The following is a 25,398-nucleotide window of genomic DNA, read 5'->3' on the forward strand; positions in this document are numbered from 1 at the left end:
CGCTCTTCCTAGACACGTAGTTCTAGAAGGCGCTCTTCCTAGACACGTAGTTCTAGAAGGCGCTCTTCCTAGACACGTAGTTCTAGAAGGCGCTCTTCCTAGACACGTAGTTCTAGTAGACGCTCTCCCAAGACACGTAGTTCTAGGAGACGCTCTCCCTAGACATGTAGTTCTAGTAGACGCTCTCCCTAGGAAGGTAGTTCTAGTAGACACAGACGCTCTCCCTAGACACGTAGTTCTAGTAGACGCTCTCCCTAGACACGTAGTTCTAGTAGACGCTCTCCCTAGACACGTAGTTCTAGTAGACGTTCTCCCTAGACACGTAGTTCTAGTAGACGCTCTCCCTAGACACGTAGTTCTAGTAGACGCACTCCCTAGACACGTAGTTCTAGTAGACGCTCTCCCTAGACACGTAGTTCTAGTAGACGCTCTCCCTAGACACGTAGTTCTAGTAGACGCTCTCCCTAGACACGTAGTTCTAGTAGACGCTCTCCCTAGACACGTAGTTCTAGTAGACGCACTCCCTAGCCACGTAGTTCTAGTAGACGCTCTCCCTAGACACGTAGTTCTAGTAGACGCTCTCCCTAGACACGTAGTTCTAGTAGACGCTCTCCCTAGACACGTAGTTCTAGTAGACGCTCTCCCTAGACACGTAGTTCTAGTAGACGCTCTCCCTAGACACGTAGTTCTAGTAGACGCTCTCCCTAGACACGTAGTTCTAGTAGACGCTCTCCCTAGACACGTAGTTCTAGTAGACGCTCTCCCTAGACACGTAGTTCTAGTAGACGCTCTCCCTAGACACGTAGTTCTAGTAGACGCTCTCCCTAGACACGTAGTTCTAGTAGACGCTCTCCCTAGACACGTAGTTCTAGTAGACGCTCTCCCTAGACACGTAGTTCTAGTAGACGCTCTCCCTAGACACGTAGTTCTAGTAGACGCTCTCCCTAGACACGTAGTTCTAGTAGACGCTCTCCCTCGACACGTAGTTCTAGTAGACGCTCTCCCTCGACACGTAGTTCTAGTAGACGCTCTCCCTAGACACGTAGTTCTAGTAGACGCTCTCCCTAGACACGTAGTTCTAGTAGACGCTCTCCCTAGACACTTAGTTCTAGTAGATGCTCTCCCTAGACACGTAGTTCTAGGAGATGCTCTCCCTAGACATGTAGTTCTAGAAGGCGCTCTTCCTAGACACGTAGTTCTAGAAGGCGCTCTTCCTAGACACGTAGTTCTAGAAGGCGCTCTTCCTAGACACGTAGTTCTAGAAGGCGCTCTTCCTAGACACTTTCTAGTAGACGCTCTCCCAAGACACGTAGTTCTAGGAGACGCTCTCCCTAGACACGTAGTTCTAGTAGACGCACTCCCTAGACACGTAGTTCTAGTAGACGCTCTCCCTAGACACGTAGTTCTAGTAGACGCTCTCCCTAGACACGTAGTTCTAGTAGACGCTCTCCCTAGACACGTAGTTCTAGTAGACGCTCTCCCTAGACACGTAGTTCTAGTAGACGCTCTCCCTAGACACGTAGTTCTAGTAGACGCTCTCCCTAGACACTTAGTTCTAGTAGATGCTCTCCCTAGACACGTAGTTCTAGTAGACGCTCTCCCTAGACACGTAGTTCTAGTAGACGCTCTCCCTAGACACGTAGTTCTAGTAGACGCTCTCCCTAGACACGTAGTTCTAGTAGACGCTCTCCCTAGACACTTAGTTCTAGTAGATGCTCTCCCTAGACACGTAGTTCTAGGAGATGCTCTCCCTAGACATGTAGTTCTAGAAGGCGCTCTTCCTAGACACGTAGTTCTAGAAGGCGCTCTTCCTAGACACGTAGTTCTAGAAGGCGCTCTTCCTAGACACGTAGTTCTAGAAGGCGCTCTTCCTAGACACGTAGTTCTAGAAGGCGCTCTTCCTAGACACTTTCTAGTAGACGCTCTCCCAAGACACGTAGTTCTAGGAGACGCTCTCCCTAGACATGTAGTTCTAGTAGACGCACTCCCTAGACACGTAGTTCTAGTAGACGCTCTCCCTAGACACGTAGTTCTAGTAGACGCTCTCCCTAGACACGTAGTTCTAGTAGACGCTCTCCCTAGACACGTAGTTCTAGTAGACGCTCTCCCTAGACACGTAGTTCTAGTAGACGCTCTCCCTAGACACGTAGTTCTAGTAGACGCTCTCCCTAGACACGTAGTTCTAGTAGACGCTCTCCCTAGACACGTAGTTCTAGTAGACGCTCTCCCTAGACACGTAGTTCTAGTAGACGCTCTCCCTAGACACGTAGTTCTAGTAGACGCTCTCCCTAGACACGTAGTTCTAGGAGATGCTCTCCCTAGACATGTAGTTCTAGTAGACGCTCTCCCTAGACACGTAGTTCTAGAAGGCGCTCTTCCTAGACACGTAGTTCTAGAAGGCGCTCTTCCTAGACACGTAGTTCTAGAAGGCGCTCTTCCTAGACACGTAGTTCTAGAAGGCGCTCTTCCTAGACACGTAGTTCTAGTAGACGCTCTCCCTAGACATGTAGTTCTAGTAGACGCTCTCCCTAGACATGTAGTTCTAGTAGACGCTCTCTCTAGATACGTAGTTCTAGTAGACACTCTCTCTAGACACGCAGTTCTAGTAGACTCTCTCCCTAGACACGTAGTCCTAGTAGACTCTCTCCCTAGACACGTAGTCCTAGTAGACGCTCTCCCTAGACACTATCTTATCCACGGTTAACACAAAAGTGCTTAAAAAAGAAACAAGAGATAAAAGGGTGGGTTTTTAAAGGTGTGGAGACCCCCTCTCAGAATGACAATCTGAACACAGACAGAAGTTAAAAAGGTTATTTTATTGTTACAAAATTCATTAAAAATGTTTGTTAGGGATACATATCCCTTTACAAACCAAAAAGGTCTATCTCAAAATCTTATGCAGCTCCTATTTCAAACCTCAACACCCCTGAAATCAACATTGAGGTATCACATTAGGGAAGGCAGTCACAATCCTGACGCGATTCACCTTGTCAACTTTTTCAAGGGCTCAGAGGGGTGTGGTAAGTAAAAGTGATCCCTTCCACTGTGTGTATATGGTATATTCAAAATATATAAAGATCAAAAATTTTGAAAAATCACCATTGAGGTATCACGTTAGGAATGCGTTTTGCCTTGTTTGCTTCTTCAAGGTCTCAGAGGGTTGTGGTAAGAAAAAGTTGAATGGATATGAGATAGAATATGTCCCAGGAGAAACCAGAGAGATCTCTCCCACTGCGGTCATACACCAGATGGGCACGGGATGGTAATCATCAGATGGATGCACAGCAATGGGGGGGGGAGAGAGAGAGAACCCCCCCCACACGCACCTCAGAGAGGGCCACAGAAAGAGTCCCAAATGGGAGGAGTTTCTCCTGGGGCATATTCTATCTCCTATTCATTCAGCTTTTTCTTACCACACTCTTCTGAGCCCTTGAAGAAGCAGACAAAGTGAAACGCGTCATCAAGGTGACTACCCTCCCTAGTGTGACACCTCAATGTTGATTTTTCAAAATTATAGATCGTTCTAAATTTTGATTAAACTATATACACACAGTGGGAGGGATCACTTTTTCTTACCACACCCCTCTGAGCCTTTGAGGAAGCAGACAAGGCGAAACACGTCAGCATGGTGGCCATCCTCTCTAATGTGATAACTCAATGTTGATTTTTCGAAATTTTATGTCATTCTATAATTTGATTAAACTATATACACAAAGTGGGAGGGATCACTTTTTCTTACCACACTCCTCTGAGCCCTTGAAGAAGCCGACAAGGCGAAACGTGTCAAGATTGTGATTACCCTCCCTAATGTGATAACTCAATGTTGATTTTTCTCAATTTGTCACCTGACCTATGCATGCAGTTTTGGCCCCATTATCGGCACCTTTTTCTCTATCGGCAAAATGCTGAAATCACCATTTTTGGCTGATATGTTTTGGCCGCCCAAATTTCTGTTCATGTCTAAATGCAACCCAAGTCTTCCTTGTTTATTGCATATATAAGATATTATGTATTGTAACGGATCAATTGGCACCCCGACTGAGTACCTCCGTTGACGGATGCTCCTAGTGCTTCCCGAGGGCTCCAATCACTCCACCAGACACAGTAACCACCTCAGACCCCATGACCCGCCGCAGCTTGGTTGGGGTCTCGCCGTCTCCTACCCACCCTGGACCTACGACAAGGCTCCAGGTTCCTGTTGGTGAACCTCTCTTTCCCCAGAAAGTGATGCAGGAACAGGAACAAGCTTTTACAAGAGCTTAGTGATTATTCAAGAGGGTATGAAGAGCATAGCAATCCCTTGTAGCAGATTCCCCCAATAAGAGACAGGACTGTAGATTGAGGGTGAAGTAGAACTCTAGGTTTAATGGTACAGCTGCTCTTTATACAGTTTTCCCCCACAAGGTTACCGCCCAGGTGGACCTTGTGTGGAACAGGACATGAAATACACAATCCAATAAAAACAGAGTTTTACACTCAGTCACTTTTATACGCAATCCCTTCCCTCTGCCTGATTACATTATCATATGCAGATGAAATTATATACAGAAACAGAATTAACCTGAACTTATTATCTAGCCATCTGGACAGAACACTGTGAGGTCATTAACATTTAACAATGGGACAGGCAGACTTAACACAATACACATTCCATCTCAAAACAGACAATAGGACAAGACTGCCAATGACAGTCTGTCCGCCCCCTACATTGAAGGAAAATTGAATACACATTATCTCAATACACAAACAGCAGGGAAAACCTTTCTGACATTGCAGGACATGGAATAGAAGCCAATGTGATTAGCTCTTTCAATGAACATGTTCAGAATCAACTATATAAAATATATAAATAAATGACAAATATTACTTGAAGCAATTCAAACTATTAAGTATCTGTCTTTCATTCCCAGTGACTGTGAATACCGTCACATGTATCATTTATTACAGGATATACATTATTCACATAGTATAGGTGATGCGGTTTGCAGATCCTGTTGGTAAATATCTTTCTTTTTTTTTTTTCTGCAGGTTTCCGGAGACTGTGCCTGGACGACCTCCGCAAAGCGCACATTGTACGTGACGTTCAGCAGTACATCCTGTGCCGCCTGGACTGCGAGGAGACTCTGCGGCAGCACCTGACCCTGGACACTGCCGAAATGCTCAACCAGCTTCACATAAAGAGCAACGGCTGCTTCCTGTACCTGGAGCGTGTACTGGACGGGGTGTCCGAGGGCTCCATCCTCCTCCGAGAGGTCCGCCATATCCCCGGCACTCTGAATGGGCTATACCTGTGGCTGTGCCAACGCCTGTTCTCCGGGCGCCAGTTCTGCCACGTGCAGACGCTGCTAAATGGCATCCTGGCATCACCATCTCCGATCTCTCCTTCCCAGCTGCACAGGGCAGTGTGGACCAAACAAATGAAAGGTTGGAGCACCGAGGACTTTAACAAGATCTTGGAGTCCATTTCCTCCCTGCTTCGCCCAGCGGGGGTCTCTCGGAGCTGGCTGGTGCTCTTCCATCACAGCTTCTCAGAGTGGCTGCTGGACGTCAAGTACTGCACACAGAAGTATCTCTGCAGCGTACCTGAGGGGCACAGTATGCTGGCCATGAGTTTATCAACAAGGGCGCCCGATCTGTCCCCTGCCGAGGTCCAACAACTCGCCAGGCACCTCTTGCTGTCAGATCTCCGAGGGCTAGATCCGTCTCACCTGGCTCTGTGGCTTTTGTGGACTGGGGTGCCCGTGTCGGACTGCCTGGCCTCAGACATTCCTCTAGAACTAGAAGTTTTACAGCTGCTGCTCTTGGCCAGATCAAAAGTAGATGGAGTTTTGGCTGTAGAAGACTCCGGGGCCTTGAGAAGGACCCTAGAGCGTGGTGGCTCTGTGGAAATGTTATTGGACGGTGGAGGTAGTCTCAACAAACGGGATCGAGCAGGACGGACTTTGCTGGCCGCAGCAGCCTATGCTGGGAATCTGGAAGCCGTGACCCTAATGATTTCCAGAGGAGCCAGTCTAGAGTCCACAGATGAAGATGGGCAAACCCCTCTAGGCCTGGCAGCTCACCGGGGCCATCTCTGGGTGGTTGAGCTCCTTCTGCAACACGGTGCTCGTCATGATCACACGGACAGCCGGGGGTGGACTCCACTGCGAGCTGCCTCTTGGGGAGGCCACACAGAGGTGGTGGAAGCACTACTTGCCGCTGGAGCTCAGCCTGACATCTCTGGCTGTGATGGACGCACCGCGCTCAGGGCAGCTGCCTGGGGAGGGCATGAGGGGCCGGCGAAGGCCCTGCTAAGAGCTGGAGCTGGGATAGACCAGGCTGATGTGGAGGGCAGGACTCCCCTCATGGCTGCCGCATATATGGGCCATCGCACAGTGGCAGGACTCTTGCTGGAATCCGGTGCTAATGTGAATTTGTGTGATTTAGAGGGCCGGACTGCCCTTGCCGTAGCCTGTCTGTGTATGCCCTCTGGGAACACATATCCAGAGATGGTATCTCTGCTGTTGGAACATGGTGCAAATCCAGAGCTGGAAGATAAAGAAGGGGTCACACCACTACTGGTGGCTGCTTATGAGGGGAAAGAAGAGGTGGCAGAGCTTCTGCTTGAGGCGGGTGCTGACCCTGATAGACCTGGCAAAGGTCATATGACACCACTACTTGCAGCCGCCTTAGGGGGCCACGCTGAAACGGTGCGGGTCCTACTTCTGTGGGGTGCCGCAACTGACATTATGGACAGGGAGGGGAGGACGGCACTCCTTCTGGCATCTGCTGCTGCTGGAGGAGAAGAGGCCGCCAAGGTCTTACTGGATAGGGGGCTTAACGAGAATCATGAAGACCTACTGGGATGGACTGCACTGCACTGGGCTGCCTGTGAAGGACGCAAAAACACCTGTCGCGCCCTGATAGAAGGAGGAGCCAAGCTGGGCATGAGAGACCGTGAGGGGAACACCCCGCTCTTGCTGGCAGCTCAGGAAGGGCACACAGGCTGCGTAGACTTACTGATTAACCGTGGGTCCCCTGTAGACCAGCATGGAAGTGACCAAATGACGGCTTTATGCTTTGCTTCTTCTGGGGGCCACAAAGGCACAGTGAAATTACTACTGAAAAAAGGAGCAGATCCCGATGTTAAGGCCAGTCAAGGAAAGCCCCTCCTGTACCTGCTAGCTCTGCAAGGACTGACAGATGTGGTCGAAATTTTCTTTGACCACGGAGCCAACCCCGAGGTAAGAGACTCGGAGGAACGCACAGCTTTGCACGCCTCCTGCTGGCAAGGAGACTGGGAAATGGCACGAATTCTTCTACAAAAGGGCAAGGCCAACTGCAATGCCCTCGACAAGGAAAGGAGGACTCCGTTACACTGTGCTGCATGGAGAGGGCATGTCAATATTGCCCGACTTCTTCTAGAGAATGGAGCTTTTATCGATGCGCAGTGTTCACAAGGTGCTACCCCTCTCTGTATTGCCGCTCAAGAGGGACATGAAGAGCTGGCCCGGGTGCTGCTGGAGGAGGGAAAGGCCAGCCCCTTCCACGCAGACCACTATGGCCGGACGCCAATAAGAGTTGCAGCAAAAGGTGGACACATGGCAATTGTAAATCTCTTGGAGAAACATGGCGTTCCACCATACCAAGGCTTGATAGGAAAGCATCCAGAGAAAGACACTAATAAGAAAGTAGTGGAAGGAACTGGTGGTAGCTGGTCTACCCTTTCTCCGGTGTCCACAGGCAGCCAATCACTGGACAACTCTCTAAAGAGCTCCAAAGGATCAATATTAACCTCATCCACCTACCACTCCCAGGCAACTGTGCCAGCAGACAGTCTGACTTTTACTCAGCAGGTTCAGCAGCACTCTCTTCCTCGCAGCCGTTCACGCCAAGCCGTGGCCCTCACCGGGATGTTTAGTGGCCAAGTCCTCCCTGAACTTTTACCCAATCAAATTTCAGCTGCATCAGGCTTAGATCAGACCTCCAGCTCACCTAATGCCTGGGTCAGATCAGAAATGGTTGGTGTACCCTCTCAGAACCCAAGTTCTCCTGACCGTGAGTTAAAAAGGAACGGGATTCTCACAAACCCAAAATATGGAAGTCCCACCTATTCTCGTTTCAAGGCAGGAGATTATGCGCCTCCTCCAAACAGGAATGCCAGCCCCAGGTCTTACAGCAGGACCGCAGACCTCGGGGATGACCAAAATAAAAGTTCTGGATACTCTTCAAGCCAAGCTGGCACCGAGAGGGAACTCTACTGCAAAAAGACTGTGGACTCTGCAGAAAACACTAAAAATATTGTGCAATTCGCCGCTAAAACCGGGAAATCTGTGCCTTCACCCCAGATAATTGGGACTTCTATGTCTTCTCCAAAGAAGAGTCCCTCTCCTGTGAACCCCTCCAAGAAAAATGTGGAACCTGTTTATTCCCCAAATAAGCCCCCAAATTCTATGTCGCCCCGTTCAAGGTGCGAGGACCCAGTCTACTCTGCAAAAAAGCCTGTGGACTTTGTATACTCTCCTAAAAGAACTGCAGATGAAGCGTCCTCGCCCAATAGAATAACCAAGGACCCACAGTTTTGTAGTACCAAGGACCAAACTGGCTCGCCAAGTCCATTGAACTCTCCAGTTATCTCCATGACCACTATGGACCCTCAGCTCCACCTCAAACAAGCCATCAAGCTGCAATTCGAGGGCCGCACATGTGGGTTTAACTTCAGGAAGGAGACTCCGCTGTGAGGTGGGTACGGTAATTGCATGTAGTTCTTCACTTGTATCTGCCTTTTATATGTGTTGTCTAAATTTGTCAGCTGGCTTCTGATATTTTTTAAGTATAGTTTAAACATTACTGTCAGTTTTTTTGGTCTGTGACTCATTTAGAGAGATTTTACCTAACTTCCTGTCTCTGAGACTCCTGTACAAAAAATAGGAGGAATGGTTGTCAACACGGTCAGCAACAAAAATATTGTCTGACTTTTTAAAAATCCCGACTCGAGCTACAACGGTATCTTGGCTTTTGATAGATTTGGAAAGGGTTAGAGTAGCCATTCTCGATCAAGGTTCATTTAGGAGTTGCTAGGGGTTCCTTGAGGTGTGGCTGATGAACCTCCCATTTGGTGGTGCCTGCCTAGTTTTGGAGCGAACATCACTTGGCCAGCTGCGTGACACCAATAATCTTGTTGGCTGTCTAAAAGGAGGGGCATTCTTCGAACTGACCCCCCAATTAAATGGTTTTAGCAGGGGTTCCCCCAAACCTGAAAATCATTGCAAGGTTTCCTCTAGGGCAAAAAATGTTCAGAGAGGCTGAGTTGGAGCCATAATTAGGTCATTTTTCTTGCTGGGGAGATCTTTTCACTTCCTGTGTGTTGCCAGGATAGAAGGTGAGGTGAACTCTAGTGGGGACCTAGACCTACTTGGGTGTCCCAATTGGACCCAGATCTACTTGGGTTTCCCAATTGGACCCAGATCTACTTGGGTTTCCCAATTGGACCCAGATCTGCTTGGGTGTCCCAATTGGACTCAGACCTACTTGGGTGTCCCAATTGGACCCAGAACTTCTTGGGTGCCCGATTGGACCTAAACCTACTTGGGTGTCCCGGTTGGACCTAGACCTACTTGTGTGTCCTGCTTGGATCTAGACCTACTTGTGTGTCCCTCTTGGACCTAGACCTGCTTGTGTGTCCCTCTTGGACCTAGACCTGCTTGTGTGTCCGTCTTAGACCTAGACCTGCTTGTGTGTCCCGCTTGGACCTAGACCTGCTTGTGTGTCCCGCTTGGACCTAGACCTGCTTGTGTGTCCCGCTTGGACCTAGACCTGCTTGTGTGTCCCGCTTGGACCTAGACCTGCTTGTGTGTCCCGCTTGGACCTAGACCTGCTTGTGTGTCCCGGTTGGACCTAGACCTGCTTGTGTGTCCCGCTTGGACCTAGACCTGCTTGTGTGTCCCGCTTGGACCTAGACCTGCTTGTGTGTCCCGCTTGGACCTAGACCTGCTTGTGTGTCTCGCTTGGACCTAGACCTGCTTGTGTGTCCCGGTTGGACCTAGACCTACTTGTGTGTCCTGCTTGGATCTAGACCTACTTGTGTGTCCCTCTTGGACCTAGACCTGCTTGTGTGTCCCTCTTGGACCTAGACCTGCTTGTGTGTCCGTCTTAGACCTAGACCTGGTTGTGTGTCCCGCTTGGACCTAGACCTGCTTGTGTGTCCCGCTTGGACCTAGACCTGCTTGTGTGTCCCGCTTAGACCTAGACCTGCTTGTGTGTCCCGCTTGGACCTAGACCTGCTTGTGTGTCCCGCTTGGACCTAGACCTGCTTGTGTGTCTCGCTTGGACCTAGACCTGCTTGTATGTCCCGCTTGGACCTAGACCTACTTGGTTGGACTTAGACCTACATGGGGGTCCCGATTGGACCTGGACTTTGACCTTCATGGGTCATTTCCAGCAAACTATGCAATGAAAAACAGGGATATTTAGTTAATTTAGTCCATACAGAATTTGTAGTGTTAATATGTGGTCACACCCCTTTAGCACCTGATAGTTTTAAATACATTTACAAGCTATTGTATTTTGAGCACATGTATATCTTTTCTCTGCTGTAATGGAGGGCAGTGACCAGACCTGAACCTAGTAGCTCCCCCCCATCTTGTGTCTCTATGCCCCAGGTTGGCATGGTGTCCACCGTATTTGCAGTGGCGGAGCAGAGTAGGACTGGCCATAAGAAGGATTACTTTGATACAGTTGGTCAGTGACTTCACACGAGCACACTATATGCAGTTGGTCAACTTAATCATGTATTGCAATATTTGTGAACTAACAATCCCTGTTTTTCATTGCATAGTTTGCTGGAAAGTGTAAAGCCGTGTGCAGAGGGTCTATCCAGAATTTGTAGTGTTAATATGTGGTCACGCCCCTTTACCACCTGATGGTTTAAATAAATGTACAAGCTATTGGGATTTGAGCACAGGTATATCTATTCTTATCATATAGCTGGTTATTTGTATTTACCACTGCATAGCAGTGGCGGCTGGTGAAGTTTTAAGATGGGGGGGTGCAAGACCCTGCCCTTCCATTTTGACCCCTCCCATTTCTCAGAAGCCCCACCCCTTATAGACTCCACCCATTTTGTCCCCTGTATTTTGCTTGCGTGAACCAATTCTCCCAATATATCACATATTAAGGGGTCCATCAGTACTAGAACAGGGGCCCTATTATGGGATATACTGTGAGAGACATCCTATTATGGGATACATGGACTGAGAGTGGCACAAACCCCACAGTACAGACCCTCCAGCACAAACCTCACAGTACAGACCCCCCCCCCCCCAGCACAAACCCCTCAGGCACAAACCCCGCACAAACAACTCAAGCACAAACCCCACAATACATGCCCCCTTCAATATAGTGACCAGTATAAATGCCCCCTTTCAATGTAGTGACCAGCATACATGTCCCCAATGCAGTGACCAGTATACATGTCCCCAATGCAGAGCTATGCGTGCGTGGCTCCAGTGCAGCCAGTGACCACCAGTATACGTCCCCCAATGCAGAGCTATGCGTGCGTGCCTCCAGTGTAGCCAGTGACCACCAGTATACATCCCCCAATGCAGAGCTATGCGTGCGTGCCTCCAATGCAGTGACCACAAGTATACATCCCCCAATGCAGAGCTATGCGTGCGTGCCTCCAGTGCAGTGACCACAAGTATACATCCCCCAATGCAGAGCTATGCGTGCGTGCCTCCAGTGCAGTGACCACAAGTATACATCCCCCAATGCAGAGCTATGCGTGCGTGCCTCCAGTGCAGTGACCACAAGTATACATCCCCCAATGCAGAGCTATGCGTGCGTGCCTCCAATGCAGTGACCACAAGTATACATCCCCCAATGCAGAGCTATGCGTGCGTGCCTCCAATGCAGTGACCACAAGTATACATCCCCCAATGCAGAGCTATGCGTGCGTGCCTCCAATGCAGTGACCACAAGTATATGTCCCCCAATGCAGAGCTATGCGTGCGTGCCTCCAATGCAGTGACCACAAGTATACATCCCCCAATGCAGAGCTATGCGTGCGTGCCTCCAGTGCAGTGACCACAAGTATACATCCCCCAATGCAGAGCTATGCGTGCGTGCCTCCAGTGCAGTGACCACAAGTATATGTCCCCCAATGCAGAGCTATGCGTGCGTGCCTCCAGTGCAGTGACCACAAGTATATGTCCCCCAATGCAGAGCTATGCCTGCATGCCTCCAATGCAGTGACCACCAGTATATGTCCCCTAATGCAGAGCTATGCGTGCGTGCCTCCAGTGCAGTGACCACAAGTATATGTCCCCCAATGCAGAGCTATGCGTGCGTGCCTCCAGTGCAGTGACCACAAGTATATGTCCCCTAATGCAGAGCTATGCGTGCGTGCCTCCAATGCAGTGACCACCAGTATATGTCCCCTAATGCAGAGCTATGCGTGCGTGCCTCCAGTGCAGTGACCACCAGTATATGTCCCCCAGTGCAGAGCTATGCGTGCGTGCCTCCAGTGCAGTGACCACCAGTATATGTCCCCCAATGCAGAGCTATGCGTGCGTGCCTCCAGTGCAATGACCACCAGTACATGTCCCCCAATGCAGAGCTGTGCGTGCCTCCAATGCAGTGACCACCAGTATACATCCCCCAATGCAGAGCTATGCATGCGTGCCTCCAGTGCAGTGACCACAAGTATACATCCCCCAATGCAGAGCTATGCATGCGTGCCTCCAGTGCAGTGACCACAAGTATATGTCCCCCAATGCAGAGCTATGCGTGCGTGCCTCCAGTGCAGTGACCACCAGTATACGTCCCCCAATGCAGAGCTATGCGTGCGTGCCTCCAGTGCAGCCAGTGACCACCAGTATACATCCCCCAATGCAGAGCTATGCGTGCGTGCCTCCAATGCAGTGACCACAAGTATACATCCCCCAATGCAGAGCTATGCGTGCGTGCCTCCAGTGCAGTTACCACAAGTATACATCCCCCAATGCAGAGCTATGCGTGCGTGCCTCCAATGCAGTGACCACCAGTATATGTCCCCTAATGCAGAGCTATGCGTGCGTGCCTCCAGTGCAGTGACCACCAGTATATGTCCCCCAATGCAGAGCTATGCCTGCGTGCCTCCAATGCAGTGACCACCAGTATATGTCCCCTAATGCAGAGCTATGCGTGCGTGCCTCCAGTGCAGTGACCACAAGTATACATCCCTCAATGCAGAGCTATGCGTGCGTGCGTGCCTCCAGTGCAGTGACCACAAGTATATGTCCCCTAATGCAGAGCTATGCGTGCGTGCCTCCAATGCAGTGACCACCAGTATATGTCCCCTAATGCAGAGCTATGTGTGCGTGCCTCCAGTGCAGTGACCACCAGTATATGTCTCCCAATGCAGAGCTATGCGTGCGTGCCTCCAGTGCAGTGACCACAAGTATATGTCCCCTAATGCAGAGCTATGCGTGCGTGCCTCCAGTGCAGTGACCACCAGTATATGTCCCCCAATGCAGAGCTATGCGTGCGTGCCTCCAGTGCAGTGACCACCAGTATATGTCCCCTAATGCAGAGCTATGCGTGCGTGCCTCCAGTGCAGTGACCACCAGTATATGTCCCCCAATGCAGAGCTATGCCTGCGTGCCTCCAATGCAGTGACCACCAGTATATGTCCCCTAATGCAGAGCTATGCGTGCGTGCCTCCAGTGCAGTGACCACCAGTATATGTCCCCCAATGCAGAGCTATGCGTGCGTGCCTCCAGTGCAGTGACCACAAGTATATGTCCCCTAATGCAGAGCTATGCGTGCGTGCCTCCAATGCAGTGACCACCAGTATATGTCCCCTAATGCAGAGCTATGCGTGCGTGCCTCCAGTGCAGTGACCACCAGTATATGTCCCCCAGTGCAGAGCTATGCGTGCGTGCCTCCAGTGCAGTGACCACCAGTATATGTCCCCCAATGCAGAGCTATGCGTGCGTGCCTCCAGTGCAATGACCACCAGTATATGTCCCCCAATGCAGAGCTATGCGTGCGTGCCTCCAGTGCAGTGACCACCAGTATATGTCCCCCAATGCAGAGCTATGCGTGCGTGCCTCCAATGCAGTGACCACCAGTATATGTCCCCCAATGCAGAGCTATGCATGGGTGCCTCCAATGCAGTGACCACCAGTATATGTCCCCTAATGCAGAGCTATGCGTGCGTGCCTCCAGTGCAGTGACCACCAGTATATGTCCCCTAATGCAGAGCTATGCGTGCGTGCCTCCAGTGCAGTGACCACCAGTATATGTTCCCCAATGCAGAGCTATGCATGCGTGCCTCCAGTGCAGTGACCACCAGTATATGTCCCCTAATGCAGAGCTATGCGAGCGTGCCTCCAGTGCAGTGACCACCAGTATATGTCCCCTAATGCAGAGCTATGCGAGCGTGCCTCCAATGCAGTGACCACCAGTATATGTCCCCTAATGCAGAGCTATGCGTGCGTGCCTCCAGTGCAATGACCACCAGTATATGTCCCCTAATGCAGAGCTATGCGTGCGTGCCTCCAGTGCAGTGACCACCAGTATATGTCCCCTAATGCAGAGCTATGCGAGCGTGCCTCCAATGCAGTGACCACCAGTATATGTCCCCTAATGCAGAGCTATGCGAGCGTGCCTCCAATGCAGTGACCACCAGTATATGTCCCCTAATGCAGAGCTATGCGTGCGTGCCTCCAGTGCAGTGACCACCAGTATATGTTCCCTAATGCAGAGCTATGCGTGCGTGCCTCCAGTGCAGTGACCACCAGTATATGTCCCCCAATGCAGAGCTATGCGTGCGTGCCTCCAGTGCAATGACCACCAGTATATGTCCCCCAATGCAGAGCTATGCGTGCGTGCCTCCAATGCAGTGACCACCAGTATATGTCCCCCAATGCAGAGCTATGCATGGGTGCCTCCAATGCAGTGACCACCAGTATATGTCCCCTAATGCAGAGCTATGCGTGCGTGCCTCCAGTGCAGTGACCCCCAGTATATGTCCCCTAATGCAGAGCTATGCGTGCGTGCCTCCAGTGCAATGACCACCAGTATATGTCCCCCAATGCAGAGCTATGCGTGCGTGCCTCCAATGCAGTGACCACCAGTATATGTCCCCCAATGCAGAGCTATGCATGGGTGCCTCCAATGCAGTGACCACCAGTATATGTCCCCTAATGCAGAGCTATGCGTGCGTGCCTCCAGTGCAATGACCACCAGTACATGTCCCCCAATGCAGAGCTGTGCGTGCCTCCAATGCAGTGACCACCAGTATACATCCCCCAATGCAGAGCTATGCATGCGTGCCTCCAGTGCAGTGACCACAAGTATACATCCCCCAATGCAGAGCTATGCATGCGTGCCTCCAGTGCAGTGACCACAAGTATATGTCCCCCAATGCAGAGCTATGCGTGCGTGCCTCCAGTGCAGTGACCACCAGTATACGTCCCCCAATGCAGAGCTATGCGTGCGTGCCTCCAGTGCAGCCAGTGACCACCAGTATACATCCCCCAATGCAGAGCTATGCGTGCGTGCCTCCAATGCAGTGACCACAAGTATACATCCCCCAATGCAGAGCTATGCGTGCGTGCCTCCAGTGCAGTTACCACAAGTATACATCCCCCAATGCAGAGCTATGCGTGCGTGCCTCCAATGCAGTGACCACCAGTATATGTCCCCTAATGCAGAGCTATGCGTGCGTGCCTCCAGTGCAGTGACCACCAGTATATGTCCCCCAATGCAGAGCTATGCCTGCGTGCCTCCAATGCAGTGACCACCAGTATATGTCCCCTAATGCAGAGCTATGCGTGCGTGCCTCCAGTGCAGTGACCACAAGTATACATCCCTCAATGCAGAGCTATGCGTGCGTGCGTGCCTCCAGTGCAGTGACCACAAGTATATGTCCCCTAATGCAGAGCTATGCGTGCGTGCCTCCAATGCAGTGACCACCAGTATATGTCCCCTAATGCAGAGCTATGTGTGCGTGCCTCCAGTGCAGTGACCACCAGTATATGTCTCCCAATGCAGAGCTATGCGTGCGTGCCTCCAGTGCAGTGACCACAAGTATATGTCCCCTAATGCAGAGCTATGCGTGCGTGCCTCCAGTGCAGTGACCACCAGTATATGTCCCCCAATGCAGAGCTATGCGTGCGTGCCTCCAGTGCAGTGACCACCAGTATATGTCCCCTAATGCAGAGCTATGCGTGCGTGCCTCCAGTGCAGTGACCACCAGTATATGTCCCCCAATGCAGAGCTATGCCTGCGTGCCTCCAATGCAGTGACCACCAGTATATGTCCCCTAATGCAGAGCTATGCGTGCGTGCCTCCAGTGCAGTGACCACCAGTATATGTCCCCCAATGCAGAGCTATGCGTGCGTGCCTCCAGTGCAGTGACCACAAGTATATGTCCCCTAATGCAGAGCTATGCGTGCGTGCCTCCAATGCAGTGACCACCAGTATATGTCCCCTAATGCAGAGCTATGCGTGCGTGCCTCCAGTGCAGTGACCACCAGTATATGTCCCCCAGTGCAGAGCTATGCGTGCGTGCCTCCAGTGCAGTGACCACCAGTATATGTCCCCCAATGCAGAGCTATGCGTGCGTGCCTCCAGTGCAATGACCACCAGTATATGTCCCCCAATGCAGAGCTATGCGTGCGTGCCTCCAGTGCAGTGACCACCAGTATATGTCCCCCAATGCAGAGCTATGCGTGCGTGCCTCCAATGCAGTGACCACCAGTATATGTCCCCCAATGCAGAGCTATGCATGGGTGCCTCCAATGCAGTGACCACCAGTATATGTCCCCTAATGCAGAGCTATGCGTGCGTGCCTCCAGTGCAGTGACCACCAGTATATGTCCCCTAATGCAGAGCTATGCGTGCGTGCCTCCAGTGCAGTGACCACCAGTATATGTTCCCCAATGCAGAGCTATGCATGCGTGCCTCCAGTGCAGTGACCACCAGTATATGTCCCCTAATGCAGAGCTATGCGAGCGTGCCTCCAGTGCAGTGACCACCAGTATATGTCCCCTAATGCAGAGCTATGCGAGCGTGCCTCCAATGCAGTGACCACCAGTATATGTCCCCTAATGCAGAGCTATGCGTGCGTGCCTCCAGTGCAATGACCACCAGTATATGTCCCCTAATGCAGAGCTATGCGTGCGTGCCTCCAGTGCAGTGACCACCAGTATATGTCCCCTAATGCAGAGCTATGCGAGCGTGCCTCCAATGCAGTGACCACCAGTATATGTCCCCTAATGCAGAGCTATGCGAGCGTGCCTCCAATGCAGTGACCACCAGTATATGTCCCCTAATGCAGAGCTATGCGTGCGTGCCTCCAGTGCAGTGACCACCAGTATATGTCCCCTAATGCAGAGCTATGCGTGCGTGCCTCCAGTGCAGTGACCACCAGTATATGTCCCCTAATGCAGAGCTATGCGTGCGTGCCTCCAGTGCAGTGACCACCAGTATATGTCCCCTAATGCAGAGCTATGCGAGCGTGCCTCCAATGCAGTGACCACCAGTATATGTCCCCCAATGCAGAGCTATGCATGGGTGCCTCCAATGCAGTGACCACCAGTATATGTCCCCCAATGCAGAGCTATGCGTGCGTGCCTCCAATGCAGTGACCACCAGTATATGTCCCCCAATGCAGAGCTATGCATGGGTGCCTCCAATGCAGTGTCCACCAGTATATGTCCCCTAATGCAGAGCTATGCGTGCGTGCCTCCAGTGCAGTGACCACCAGTATATGTCCCCTAATGCAGAGCTATGCGTGCGTGCCTCCAGTGCAGTGACCACCAGTATATGTCCCCTAATGCAGAGCTATGCGAGCGTGCCTCCAATGCAGTGACCACCAGTATATGTCCCCCAATGCAGAGCTATGCATGGGTGCCTCCAATGCAGTGACCACCAGTATATGTCCCCTAATGCAGAGCTATGCGTGCGTGCCTCCAGTGCAGTGACCACCAGTATATGTTCCCCAATGCAGAGCTATGCGTGCGTGTCTCCAATGCAGTGACCACCAGTATATGTCCCCTAATGCAGAGCTATGCGTGCGTGCCTCCAGTGCAGTGCCCACCAGTATATGTCCCCTAATGCAGAGCTATGCGTGCGTGCCTCCAGTGCAGTGACCACCAGTATATGTCCCCTAATGCAGAGCTATGCGTGCGTGCCTCCAGTGCAGTGACCACCAGTATATGTCCCCTAATGCAGAGCTATGCGTGCGTGCCTCCAGTGCAGTGACCACCAGTATATGTCCCCTAATGCAGAGCTATGCGAGCGTGCCTCCAATGCAGTGACCACCAGTATATGTCCCCCAATGCAGAGCTATGCATGGGTGCCTCCAATGCAGTGACCACCAGTATATGTCCCCTAATGCAGAGCTATGCGTGCGTGCCTCCAGTGCAGTGACCACCAGTATATGTTCCCCAATGCAGAGCTATGCGTGCGTGTCTCCAATGCAGTGACCACCAGTATATGTCCCCTAATGCAGAGCTATGCGTGCGTGCCTCCAGTGCAGTGACCACCAGTATATGTCCCCTAATGCAGAGCTATGCGTGCGTGCCTCCAGTGCAGTGACCACCAGTATATGTCCCCTAATGCAGAGCTATGCGTGCGTGCCTCCAGTGCAGTGACCACCAGTATATGTCCCCTAATGCAGAGCTATGCGTGCGTGCCTCCAGTGCAATGACCACCAGTATATGTTCCCTAATGCAGAGCTATCCGACAGAGCAGTGCACTTACCTGAACTCGGCTTCTCCCTCTCCTCTTCTCCGGTCTCCTCTCCGCTCCGCTCTCTGCAATGCCGGTCCACGCGACGTCAGCGGGGTCAGCATGGGGCCATGGGATGTCCTGGATGATGATTGGTCCAGGCTGTAGACTGGACCAATCACAGCCAGGATATCAGGAAAGTGGGGGTGCCCAAGCGCAATGACTTGCGCTCAGGTTACGCCCCCAGAAGGCAGCCAATCGGCGCCCTTCTGGGTCGTAAACCCCACCCCCCCCCCATAGCCACCAAATAGGCCGGGGTAGCGGCGAACACAATTTTTTTTTTTTTCAAAACTTTATTTGTTCGTTTTGTATTTTTTTTTTTTTTCAAAACTTTATTTGTTCGTTTTTTTTTTTCTTCTTTTTTTTGTCCTAATTCAGTTTCATAATATTTTATTAATCCCAAAAGGAAATTACTACCCAAAGGCGAATTATTAATTGAAGCTTGACCTACTTGAGTGTTCCAATAGGACCTAGACCTACTTGAGTTTCCCGAATTGACCTAGAACTACTACTTGGGTGTCCCAATTGGACCTAGACCTACTTGGGTGTCCCATTTGGACCTAGACCTACTTGGGTGTCCCAATTGGACCTAGACCTACTTGGGTGTCCCAATTGGACCTAGATCTACTTGGGTGTCCCAATTGGACTTAGACCTACCTGGGTTTCACAGTTGGACCTAGACATAGACCTACTTGGGTGTCCTAATTTGGATTTATAATATTTTTTTAATCCCAAAGGTAAATTACTACCCAAAGGGAAATTACTAATTTAACCTTAACCTACTTGGGTGTCCCAATAGGACCTAGACCTTCTTGGGCACCCCGATTGGATCTAGACCTACATGGGTGCCCCGATTGGACCTGGACCTAGACCTACTAGATTGTCCCAACTAGACCTAGACTGGAACATAGACCTACTTGAGTGTCCCAACTGGACCTAGAGCTAGACTGACTTTGGGTGTCCCAGTTGGACCTAGACAGTAATATATATAGAGACAAAGAAAAATGGCCCGCGGAACTTTAGATGAGGTTGTGCTTAGTGGCTGGAGAACAAAGAATACATGGTGCATAAGTAAAGCAATAATTGATTTTTATTGCATAATATGAACAAGTTAAGTTGTATGAGTAAAATTAATAACATGTACTACCAATAGCACATGACATAGCTTTGTAGCTGGTATATGAGTAATATACAACATGAACAATATTCCATCACATCATAGTAAATATCTTGATGTAGCCACTTGATTACACGGATAGCCTGAATGATATATAGGGAAATTCCATGAGAGTAGGATATATGACATCATGAACTGACGCGTTTCGGGAGCAGTATCTCCCTTCTTCAGAGATCAATTTGATTCAAAATATATCTACAAAAAAATATATAATAAAATATATAAAATATTGGAGTATGCAGTATGGAATAAGAAACATTTAGAATAGAAAGAATTTTCAATCCAATAGTGAGGATTCCAAAGAGTGCTCAATACTCACAGGTGAATAAAACTTGATTGGAAAAATTGGCTAGTGTGGAACAGCGGCACATCGTGTCTCACCCGGGAGCTGAAGGGTCCTAAAGAATTTGGCAGACCAGAGAGGGGAATCCATGGTAGGTGGATAAACAATGTGTGGTAGGGAGATGTACCTTCTGAACCGGTCATCCATGTAACAAATGTGAAAAAAATAGAATGATGAAGATGTAGCAGATTGCTACCAATGGTTGTGAAGATACATAGATGTGTGTTGGGAAGGAAAGGCTGGTGTGGTGGGCAAAAGGAGATCCCAAATGGGTGTTGAGAAAGAAAGGAGAGAGAGAAAGAGCAAAATGCAAAAACCACCAAGTTGAAGTTGGGATGAAAGAAGAGGAAAAATTAATAGCAGTGTGTCATGACCAAGGTAGAGTGAATGGAAAGTGAGTGAGGTGGGATAGTGAGGAAAGGGTTAGGCTGGTGGCCCGAGGACAGTGGATGTGAGGAAAGAGTGTGGCTGGAAAGGAGAAAGTGAGGAAAATAGCCCAGGAGCGCTGGAGGCGGACCTCCCCCTCCCGCAGGTGTAAGAGCACGCAGCAGCGCGGTGACGTCAGTGTAACCCTCTGACGCACAGCGCTGGATGTGCGGCATGACGCCGATGTAAAGGTGGACCCGCTCGTCCCATGGAGAGGGGAGGGGCGGGGAAAAGCTTTTGGTGGAAACCAGACCACTCCTCTTCTTTCATCCCAACTTCAACTTGGTGGTTTTTGCATTTTGCTCTTTCTCTCTCTCCTTTCTTTCTCAACACCCATTTGGGATCTCCTTTTGCCCACCACACCAGCCTTTCCTTCCCAACACACATCTATGTATCTTCACAACCATTGGTAGCAATCTGCTACATCTTCATCATTCTATTTTTTTCACATTTGTTACATGGATGACCGCTTCGGAAGGTACATCTCCCTACCACACATTGTTTATCCACCTACCATGGATTCCCCTCTCTGGTCTGCCAAATTCTTTAGGACCCTTCAGCTCCCGGGTGAGACACGATGTGCCGCTGTTCCACACTAGCCAATTTTTCCAATCAAGTTTTATTCACCTGTGAGTATTGAGCACTCTTTGGAGTCCTCACTATTGGATTGAAAATTCTTTCTATTCTAAATGTTTCTTATTCCATACTGCATACTCCAATATTTTATATATTTTATTATATATTTTTTTGTAGATATATTTTGAATCAAATTGATCTCTGAAGAAGGGAGATACTGCTCCCGAAACGCGTCAGTTCATGATGTCATATATCCTACTCTCATGGAATTTCCCTATATATCATTCAGGCTATCCGTGTAATCAAGTGGCTACATCAAGATATTTACTATGATGTGATGGAATATTGTTCATGTTGTATATTACTCATATACCAGCTACAAAGCTATGTCATGTGCTATTGGTAGTACATGTTATTAATTTTACTCATACAACTTGTTCATATTATGCAATAAAAATCAATTATTGCTTTACTTATGCACCATGTATTCTTTGTTCTCCAGCCACTAAGCACATACCTCATCTAAAGTCCCGCGGGCCATTTTTCTTTGTCTCTATATGTATTTAGGGATGGAGGTGTGCTTTTGGTGGAAACCAGACCACTCTCCTTTGCTAGACAGTAATATAGACCTACTTTGGTGTCCCAACTGGACCTAGATCTAGAGCTATACCTACTTGGGTGTCTCAATTGAACCTAGACCTGGATCTAGACCTACTTTGGTGTCCCAATTGGGCCTAGACCTGGATCTAGACCTACTTGGGTGTCCCACTTGGATGGGTTTGGCCATAAAAGGGGCTTGGCACAGTAGAAAGAAAAACACTTTTAAACTATAGTGTGTGAATTATGCAGAAACAACAAAGAAAATGGCCTCTGCCCCCACCTATAACTGGCCTTCATAGCAAAGAACACATGGAAGGGCAACGCACATGAGACAAACAAAAATAAAATTCCCAGTTCAATTTGCTAACCAGTTTGCTTACCAACCAAATTAACCTCTCTAACAATTTGTGTCAAAACAGGGGTTTCGTTAGCACACATTTGCAAACGCATGTGTGAGCTGCAGGGCCACTCCACGGCACCCTGTATTACCTGCAGTCCTAACTCTAATGAATTTATGAGAGTCTTCACAGTGGAAGCACATGCAAGCTAATGGATAGATAGGGGGCAGGTGAGCCTGGAGGTGGCCCATCCCTCCTAAAGGTACTTGGGGGCATAATGGAAGCCCAGCCAATTGTATTACAGCAAAGGCATCCAGTATGTCCACACACCAGTATACATTAACAACAAAGAAAATGGCCTCTGCCCCCACCAATAGCTGGCCTTCATAGCAAAGAACACATGGAAGGGCAACGCACATGAGACAAACAAAAATAAAATTCCCAGTTCAATTTGCTAACCAGTTTGCTTACCAACCAAATTAACCTGTCTAACAATTTGCGTCAAAACAGGGGTTTAATTAGCACACATTTGCAAACGCATGTGTAAGCTGCAGGGCCACTCCACGGCAGCCTGTATTACCTGCAGTCCTAACTCTAGTGAATCTAGACCTACTTTGGTGTCCCAATTGGGCCTAGACCTGGATCTAGACCTACTTGGGTGTCCCAATTGGATGAGTTTGGCCATAAAAGGGGCTTGGCACAGTAGAAAGAAAAACACTATTAAACTACAGTGTGTGAATTATGCAGAAACCCTTACCATAGTGTATTTGTTCAAATTACTGTAGAAGAATTTTAAATTATATTTGCAAGCGGATATACAACGACTCCGGTGTGAAAGTAAGATAAATCTGGCATCTGCCTGCCATTTCTGAAGAAGCGGTCAAAAAAGCCACGAAACCTGTTGGAGGTGTTGTACTGTATATCTGTGTACAAATATAAATGAGATTTTCCATATATTGATGCAACATGCAAATTTGTAAATTTCCCCTCCTTGGTGGTAATCTGTATAGCAGAGCATGGGGTCTGCGATGCTCCTTATTACAAAATACATTTTTTTTTACTGCCTAAAGGACTCGCCTGTCTGAGAGTAATATGAGGGATGCTGGGTTTTCCTTCTGAAAATTGGGTGTCCCAAATGGACCTAGACCTACTTGGATGTGCCCCAATTGGACCTAGGCCTACTTGGGTGTCCCAATTGTATGTAGACTTGCATCTAGACCTACTTGGATGTCCCAATTGGCCCTAGACCTGGATCTAGACCTACCTGGGTGTCCCAATTTGACTTAGACCTACTTGGGTGTCCAAATTGGACCTATATCTGGATCTAGACTTACTTGGGTGTCCCAGTTGGACCTAGACCTACTTGGGTGTCCCAATTGGACATAGACCTGGAATATAGACCTTCTTGGATGTCCCAATTGGACCTAGACCTGGATATAGACCTACTTGGGTGTCCCAATTGGACCTAGACCTACTTGGGTGTCCCAATTGGACCTAGACCTGGATCTAGACCTACTTGGGTGTCCTAATTTATGTAGACCTACTTGGGGTGTCCCAATTGGATCTATACCTGGATCCAGACCTATTTAGGTGTCCCAATTGGATCTAGACCTACTCGGTTGTCCCAATTGGACCTAGACCTTGAATATAGACCTACTTGGATGTCCCAATTGGACCTATACCTACTTTGATGTCCCAATTTGACCTAGACCTGGACCTGGATCTTCTTGGATGTCCCAATTGGACCTAGACCTACTTGGATGTCCCAATTGGACCTATACCTACTTGGATGTCCCAATTGGACCTAGACCTGGATCTAGACCTACTTGAGTGTCCCAATTGAATCTAGACCTACTTGGATGTCCCAATTGGATCTAGACCTACTTGGGTGTCTTAATTGGACATAGACCTGCATCTAGACCTACTTGGATGTCCCAATTGGCCCTAGATCTGGATCTAGACCTACTTGGGTGTCCCAATTGGACCTAGACCTATAATTGTATTACAGCAAAGGCATCCAGTATGTCCACACACCAGTATACATTAACAACAAATAAAATGGCCTCTGCCCCCACCAATAGCTGGCCTTCATAGCAAAGAACACATGGAAGGGCACAACATGAGACAAACAAAAATACAATTCCCAGTTCAATTTGCTAACCAGTTTGCTTACCAACCAAATTAACCTGTCTAACAATTTGCGTCAAAACAGGGGTTTAGTTAGCACACATTTGCAAACGCATGTGTAAGCTGCAGGGCCACTCCACGGCAGCCTGTATTACCTGCAGTCCTAACTCTAGTGAATCTAGACCTACTTTGGTGTCCCAATTGGGCCTAGACCTGGATCTAGACCTACTTGGGTGTCCCAATTGGATGAGTTTGGCCATAAAAGTGGCTTGGCACAGTAGAAAGAAAAACACTATTAAACTACAGTGTGTGAATTATGCAGAAACCCTTACCATAGTGTATTTGTTCAAATTACTGTAGAAGAATTTTAAATTATATTTGCAAGCGGATATACAACGACTCCGGTGTGAAAGTAAGATAAATCTGGCATCTGCCTGCCATTTCTGAAGAAGCGGTCAAAAAAGCCACGAAACCTGTTGGAGGTGTTGTACTGTATATCTGTGTACAAATATAAATGAGATTTTCCATATATTGATGCAACATGCAAATTTGTAAATTTCCCCTCCTTGGTGGTAATCTGTATAGCAGAGCATGGGGTCTGCGATGCTCCTTATTACAAAATACATTTTTTTTTACTGCCTAAAGGACTCGCCTGTCTGAGAGTAATATGAGGGATGCTGGGTTTTCCTTCTGAAAATTGGGTGTCCCAAATGGACCTAGACCTACTTGGATGTGCCCCAATTGGACCTAGGCCTACTTGGGTGTCCCAATTGTATGTAGACTTGCATCTAGACCTACTTGGATGTCCCAATTGGCCCTAGACCTGGATCTAGACCTACCTGGGTGTCCCAATTTGACTTAGACCTACTTGGGTGTCCAAATTGGACCTATATCTGGATCTAGACTTACTTGGGTGTCCCAGTTGGACCTAGACCTACTTGGGTGTCCCAATTGGACATAGACCTGGAATATAGACCTTCTTGGATGTCCCAATTGGACCTAGACCTGGATATAGACCTACTTGGGTGTCCCAATTGGACCTAGACCTACTT

At 49.2% G+C, this 25,398-nt stretch overlaps 1 protein-coding gene across 1 annotated transcript in view; it reads left to right on the forward strand.

Moving 5' to 3' along the window:
- LOC309545760 (uncharacterized protein) overlaps window positions 1–25,398 on the forward strand; it is a 48,627-nt gene that overhangs the window by 12,890 nt on the left and 10,339 nt on the right. The window contains exon 3 of the mRNA XM_082245111.1: window positions 5,029–8,721. Coding sequence (XP_082101237.1) covers window positions 5,029–8,720 — 3,692 coding nt within the window. The 3' untranslated portion in view covers window position 8,721. The remainder of the gene's footprint in view (window positions 1–5,028; window positions 8,722–25,398) is intronic.

The sequence above is a fragment of the Pelophylax lessonae genome, assembly GCF_965119305.1.
Source record: "Pelophylax lessonae genome assembly, chromosome: 2".
Lineage (NCBI taxonomy): Eukaryota > Metazoa > Chordata > Amphibia > Anura > Ranidae > Pelophylax > Pelophylax lessonae.